This window comes from Spinacia oleracea, chromosome 2 (genome assembly GCF_020520425.1).
Source record: "Spinacia oleracea cultivar Varoflay chromosome 2, BTI_SOV_V1, whole genome shotgun sequence".
NCBI lineage: Eukaryota > Viridiplantae > Streptophyta > Magnoliopsida > Caryophyllales > Amaranthaceae > Spinacia > Spinacia oleracea.
This window is the reverse complement of record NC_079488.1, coordinates 111,094,352-111,101,161: the sequence shown is the minus strand read 5'-3', so window position 1 is coordinate 111,101,161 and position 6,810 is coordinate 111,094,352. Positions and strand designations below refer to the sequence as shown.

Here is a 6,810-nt window from a genome sequence, read left to right as displayed (position 1 = left end):
TTTGATTTTTCTGATCTGATCTAATAATCAATAAAAACAAGGTGAAGAGAACAACCATTACCCTAATCAACAAAAACAATATATTAATTTGAACCTAACCTATACCCTAGAGTTGTGGTTGCAACACAACCAAATTAAGTACTTCATTAAACAAAGGAAGAAGTAGATAAGTACACAATTAGTAAACAGGATCACTTGGGGTAGTGTATAGGAACAGTTTCTTCCATTTTGTTTTTTTCATTAATTGGCAGACACAAAACAAGATAAACTGTTTCTTAATTATCAAACCATTGCTAATCTTTCAACAAAACCAATAATATAAAATAATTTTATTTTTTTAATATAAAAAATTTAGTGGGCATTTCTTTTTTTAAAAAAAAAGAATCTCCTTTTGTTCTCCCCTAAAATTAGGTAATAAAGTGAGTTCCTTGATTGCCACTCCAAACTGCAGTAGTGAAGAATTCCTTAAGCCTCCTTATACATATAAACTTCAAAAACAATGTCCTTCTTCTTCAAGCCATCTCCTTCAATCATAATTTCCTCTCCAACCTTCTTCCTGTTTTATTAAATAACTGTTACATTTCCCCTGTTTTTTCATTATTACATCAAAACCTTCACAATTTCACAAAAATGGCTACAACTTACATGGTTGAATCATCTGACCATGGATGCGGCTTCATGGGTGGTCTCTTCAACCGCCATAGCCTCTGTTCTCGAAGGTCCTCTGTTCGTTCACTTCCTTCAAATATAAACAACAACAAGAAGGATGTAGTAGCAACTGAGAAAAAAGACCAGGGTAATCCCAAACCGGTTCTCTTTGCTTCTGTAGTAACTGAGAAAAAAGACCAGGTTAATCATAAGCCTGTTCTCTTTGATCCTGTAGTAACTGAGAAAAAAGACCAGGTTAATCCTAAGCCTGTTGTCTTTGCTTCTGTTAAATTGAAACCTGCAGAAGTTTCAACAACGGTGAAGTATAACATGGCTAGTCCCAGATGCTCTGTTTCACAAAACCATAATAATAATCAAAGTAGAAGGTTTTCAGATGCTGCAAGGGTTTCAACAACATCATCATCATCATCATCACAAAACCATAATCAAAGTGAAGCAGTAACACCAAGAACACCTTCAGGAAACATACTGCAGTCCAACAGCATGATGATGATGAAACAGAAGTGCTCTGTTTCTGTTTCTGGTAATCCCACTACTGTAAATAAGTCCTTGGATTTTAACAATGTTACCATGGGAAATATATTGAAGAGGAACAGTACTGATGAACTTAGAATTTACAGTTCAATGAGTAAATTGGATTCTGAGGAGATGAAGTCATTGGGGAATGAGAAGTATAAACAGGGGAAGTATGAGGAGGCTTTGGTTTTGTATGATCAGGCTATTGCTATTGATGATAGTGTGGCTGCTTATCGAAGTAATAAAAGTGCTGTTTTGACAGCACTTGGGAGGGTGTTAGAGGCTGTTTATGAGTGCAGGGAAGCTGTTAGGATTGATCCTTGTTATCAGAGGGCTCACCATCGTCTTGCAGGACTTTATTTCAGGTAAATTTTTAAGTTTTAACCAATAATTGTGTGGGGAAATCTAGTATGAAATGGTCTTGAGTAGACCTGATCAACTATAGCCTGACCCGTTGGCCAGACCGGCCCGAAAAGTAGGGTGTTGGCATCCTCAAATACACTTCTTTAGAACAAAGCACGAGTCCGGACCAAAAAAGACTCGTTCTTGCCCGAAAATCCCAACAAAATCATGGGTTTAGCCATTACTCCCTCCATATTTTTCCGGAGTCACAATTACCATTTCCGATCGTATTTTATTAGGGGTCACACTTCTATTTTTAGTAACTTTTCTATTTCAGGTAATTTAACCACTAGTTATATGGAAAATCTAGTATGAGACCGTCTTATGTAGACCTGATCAACTATATTTCGACCCGAAAAAAGTACGGGTATGAGCATCCTCAAAAAAACATTTTTAGAACAAAGCCTGATTCGACCCGAAAGCCACTTTGGCCCGAAGTCCCATCAAAATCATGGCTTTGGGCATTAGCTTTTATATTGAAGCGCGTCCTAGAAAAGCCCGTGTTGGCCCGTAATCCCATTAAAATCATGGGTTTGGCCGGGAATTAGTTTTTTGGTATTAAAACCCTGCCCTGCCCGGCCCGGGCCGGCTCGGGTTTTGATCAACTCTTTAAGTATGTCATGGCCATTTCTTACCATACAACTGTTCTTCACAAGAATTAATCTTTTGATTTATACTTCTACATTTCTGTGTCTGAGTTATTAATGAGTTTCTTTTTTGTTATGTAAGACTGGGATATGCGGAGGAAGCAATGGAACATTACAGTCTTTCAGGAAGTGTAACCAGTTTAACAGACATAACTCAGGCCAAAGCTCTTCAGAAATGTCTCTGTAAGTGTAATGAAGCTAAGGAGGTTAAAAACTGGGGAAATTTGTTAAGAAATACACATGATGCATTAGCAATTGGGGCCAACTCTTCATTGCAGGTAAACTAAGTTCATTAACATCTCAGAATTGTTAATTTTATTTTAGGCAAATTTGTCAAAGTCTACCTTGTGGAAAAAAATGTTGTAAAAAAACTTATAAAATTTGATATGGTAAGATATGATATTTCGTAAGATTATGAGAAATTATGAGCATTGATTCAAGATTCCTGGATCGATTTTACTAGATGTATCTCACGTGATATCTAACGGGAAAAAGGGTAATTAAGAGGGGCGTAAGATACATATGGTAAAGTCAATCGCGGAATTTTGAGCCAACCTTCATAATTCGGAAAAATATACTCCGTAATATCTTGCAACATAATTTGTTTTATAAGGTATTTAATTACAATATTTTTTATAAGAGTAGTTTCTAACAATAAAACAATTTTATAAGCTAGTTTTTGACAAATTTGCCTTTTTTTTTTTATTGAAATTTGTTTTCTTAATCCAATTTTTGTTCCTGATTTCTGACAAGAAAGATCTACGCGCTTCAATGCCAAGCCTTATTGAACCTTCAAAGACACGACGAAGCCTATGCAGCTTTCAAGAGGGCACCTTCATTCGACATGGAGTTATACACTCAATTATTTGATGAAACTAAAACCACTTTCTTGTACTTGATCAAAGCACAGATTTATATGGCAACAGGCAGGTTAGTGGAAAGTGGAGTAACACAATATTTTTAATTAACGAAGTACAAAGACATAAAATATGCTTAACAGTTACTCCGTAACATCGAGGTTATTAAAATTGCAATTCAAATCTATGATTTAAACATGGTCTTGATTTGATTTACGATTTTACACGATCCTACATTTTTTTCTTGATTAGCGATAATCTCGTACATTGAATCATGATGGGAAAGTTAGACTTTGTTCTGCTCGACTTATTTTGACTTATTTTAGATAAAATAAGTTTAGATAAGTTCAGTTAACTTCAGATAAATTAAGTTAAGTTCTAAAAAAATAAGTTTCTTTCACACATTTTAACACACAAATAAGTTCATTTCAGTCAAAATTAGTTTTTTTCAGATAAATAAGTTTAAATAAGTTAAGATAAGTTCAGTAAGTTCAGATAAAATAAGTCGAATAGAACGAAGTTTTATTAATAGATATTAATTGTTAATTATTGGTTATTTTAACTGGTAAAAAACTATATATTTCAATTAGTAAGTACTCCCTCCGTTCCTAAATAAGTGTCACATTTCCATTTTTGGCGTTCCCTAAGTGTCACATTTTTATTTTTGAACATGTACTTTTCCCACTTTTCCATACACTTTTCACACTTTTTCATACACTTTTCCCACTTTTCTATAAATCATAATTACTTTTACTTACACATTCTACACTTTTCCACTTTTCAATCCACACATACACTTTTATTTGTACTTTATTCAATTAAACAATTATCTACTTTATCCTTTTCCCAAAAAAAACATTCACAATCATTAACTCTTACCCACTTTACAATTTTATTAATTATCGTGCCCGAGCCCAAATGTGACACTTATTTATGAACGGAGGGAGTATAATATAAGCATTTTCAATGAAATTTGAGAATAAAATCTTTATTATACTTGTACGTAAAACGGTAAGATTCTAGGATTCGATTTTACAATTCGATACCAAGAGACCTTTCCCCCGATATATTCAAATCAGAATCACAATTTTGATAACCTTGCTTAATTAACCCTTGTTAATTACTTGGTGGGAAATAACAGGTTTGAAGAAGCGATTACAGCAGCACAAAAAGCAGCACAACTCAACCCAAACAACAAAGAATCAAGATCAATGTTAATAAAAACACGATCTGTATCAATAGCAAGATCAAAGGGAAACAAACTCTTCAAAGAATCAAACCTTTTAGATGCTTGCAGCATATACACAGAAGGATTAGAGTACGATCCTTTCAACTCCGTTCTTTTATGTAACAGAGCAGCTTGTCGGTCTAAACTAGGACAGTTCGAGAAAGCTCTAGAAGACTGTACATTGTCTCTTAATCTGCAGCCGTCTTACAGTAAGGCTAGACTGAGACGGGCTCACTGTAATGCGAAGATGGGACGATGGGAAGCTTCGATACAGGATTATGAGATCTTGATTAGGGAGAAGCCCGGTGATGAGGAAGTGGGTCGGGCTTTGTTCGAGGCTAAGGTTCAGTTTAAGAGACAGAATGGTGAAGATGTGAAGGATATGAAGTTTGGTTCTGATGTTGTAAAGGTTTCTAGTGTTGAATGTTTCAGACACTTGATTACTTCTCCAGGTGAGGATAAATTACTGTTGTATTAGTTTCTAGTATTGGGTCGGGCCGGGTTACACTTCGGGTCGATTTTGTGTGTCTGAAATCCACTAAATTGGTCCAAAATAGCGGACTTTTAGGCCGGGCCACAAATCGGGTCGGTTTTATGTGCCCAAAACCCACCATTTCGGACCAAAATAGCGGGGTGATCACCTATAAAATACTGTTGTATTGGTTTCTAGTAGACTTGATCACCTATAGTCTGGCCCGGCCCGGAAAGTGTGGTTTTGAGTAGCCTGAAATATGCATTTTAAAACTAAAATCAACCCAGCCCGATAAAATTCGTTTTGGCCCGCAAAGCCCGTACCAAATTTATGTGTTTGTGCATGTTTTTTGTGTTAAAGCCTGTCCCGACCCGAATTTTAATCACCTCTAGATTCTAGCATTGGTTCGGGTTGGGTCAAACTTCAGGCCAATTTTGTGTGCCCAAAATCCACCATTTTGGCCCAACATTGAGGGATTTTTGAGTCGGGCTCATTTTATAACTAAATTTTTAGTTTTAAGTTCCCCAAACCGTCCAAAAAATTAAAATTTGGCCGGGCCGATCCGGAAAACGGGAATAAAAAATGTCCAACCCCACTATTTACGGGCCGGGCGGGGTCGACTCAAGTTGATCGGGTCTGTACGCCATTTTTGTGACACTGTTATTTCTTAACTAGATTACTGAATTTGGAAATTATAGGGATGTCAGTGGTGTTATTCTGTACCAAGTCGAAGCAGGAAAAGGCGTTGTCATTGTTGGAACAAGTTTGTTTGAAGTTTCCATCCATCAATTTTCTCAAGGTTTGTACTACACTCTAACATCTTGTACTTATTTTTCAAGGCATAGGCAAAAAATATGGTCAAAATAAGAACATCTTTGTTTACACTCCTTCAAATAATTCAAAGTAAGAAAAACATGCTTGAAAAGGATGTAATTTGACTAATAAACATCTAAATTAGTCGGGTCATATTCGAATGATAGAGTTAAACTGTTTGATTTTTATCAATTCAGGCACAGTGATGGATCCAGAAGTTACATCAAGTAGGGTAACTTATCAAAAAAACTAATGAAAAATTAACTAAATTAAAGTAGCTTTTAAAATGAATTAATGAAATATTAAGTGACCCCACTTGGTATACATTGGCTTCACTAATGTTCGGACATATGTTAAGGTTAGGTTACTTTTGGTTTCAAGTACTTTTCGGATACGAAACCAATAATTTAGTCTGAGTAATCATATATGCAGTCATAAACGGATCAGTTTTGCCACGTCTATATTATACGAGCGGTTTTAATCGTGCCACTAATTTTGAATATCTTTTGTTCTAATTTTGAACACATACAGGTGGAAGTGGAAGATCACCCATACTTAGCAAAGTCAGAGGCAGTAACATATACACCTGCCTTCAAAATATACAAGAATGGAACAAGGGTTAAAGACATTCCAGGAAACAATCTTGAATTACTGCAAAATTCAGTTAAATTGTATAGCAGCTGAAAACAAACTACTTTACCAGAAAACTGAAAAATAATTGATCAGAATTGGTAGCTAAAGCGAAAACTCGTTCATTTTACCGACACACGCAAAATGATTTTTAAAAAATCAAGCGCGCCAAAAATCAATCTTGTACGCGTTGTATGTGTGAGGCAGACTTACAATACTTTATTGTTAAATCGAGTGATTTTGTTATTTTACGAAGAGGTACTTTTGAATGAAATATTTTATAATTCTTATAACTTCGCCTCATTTAAGACTTGTTACTAGACTACTTAACTAGTGGCGGTTTTTCCTATTGGTCTGGGTGGGCCCGGGTTGTCCCGGGTAATTACGGCTGTATTTTAGTTCAGGCCCTCTTAAAATTTGAATATAATCGTATAAATATTGTACAATATTTGCTTCATTATTCTACTAGCCCCTCGTAAATCTGTTCAAGATCTGCCAATGGACTTAGACTCTGTTCAGCAAAACTAACAGTAACGGTTAGCGATTGAGTAGCGGGTAGGAGTGAATAGCAGCGGA

The 6,810-nt window shown here is 35.6% G+C and overlaps 1 protein-coding gene across 1 annotated transcript; it reads left to right on the top strand.

The window, feature by feature from the left end:
• Positions 1 to 414: 414 nt before the first annotated feature.
• Positions 415 to 6,527, top strand: LOC110779287 (TPR repeat-containing thioredoxin TTL1). Its single transcript, XM_021983845.2, has 6 exons — positions 415 to 1,550; positions 2,317 to 2,512; positions 2,992 to 3,164; positions 4,233 to 4,771; positions 5,490 to 5,590; positions 6,136 to 6,527. The coding sequence occupies exons 1-6, from the start codon at positions 631 to 633 to the stop codon at positions 6,286 to 6,288; spliced, it is 2,082 nt and encodes a 693-aa protein (XP_021839537.2). The 5' UTR covers positions 415 to 630; the 3' UTR covers positions 6,289 to 6,527.
• Positions 6,528 to 6,810: the final 283 nt, after the last annotated feature.

Excerpts from the sequence above, each read along its gene's own strand:
- LOC110779287 (XM_021983845.2), top strand. The coding sequence starts at position 631 with ATGGCTACAACTTACATGGTTGAATCATCTGACCATGGATGCGGCTTC. Across the intron at positions 3,165-4,232 it reads ATTTATATGGCAACAGGCAG|GTTTGAAGAAGCGATTACAG; the intron begins GTTAGTGGAAAG and ends GGGAAATAACAG. Across the intron at positions 4,772-5,489 it reads ACACTTGATTACTTCTCCAG|GGATGTCAGTGGTGTTATTC; the intron begins GTGAGGATAAAT and ends TGGAAATTATAG.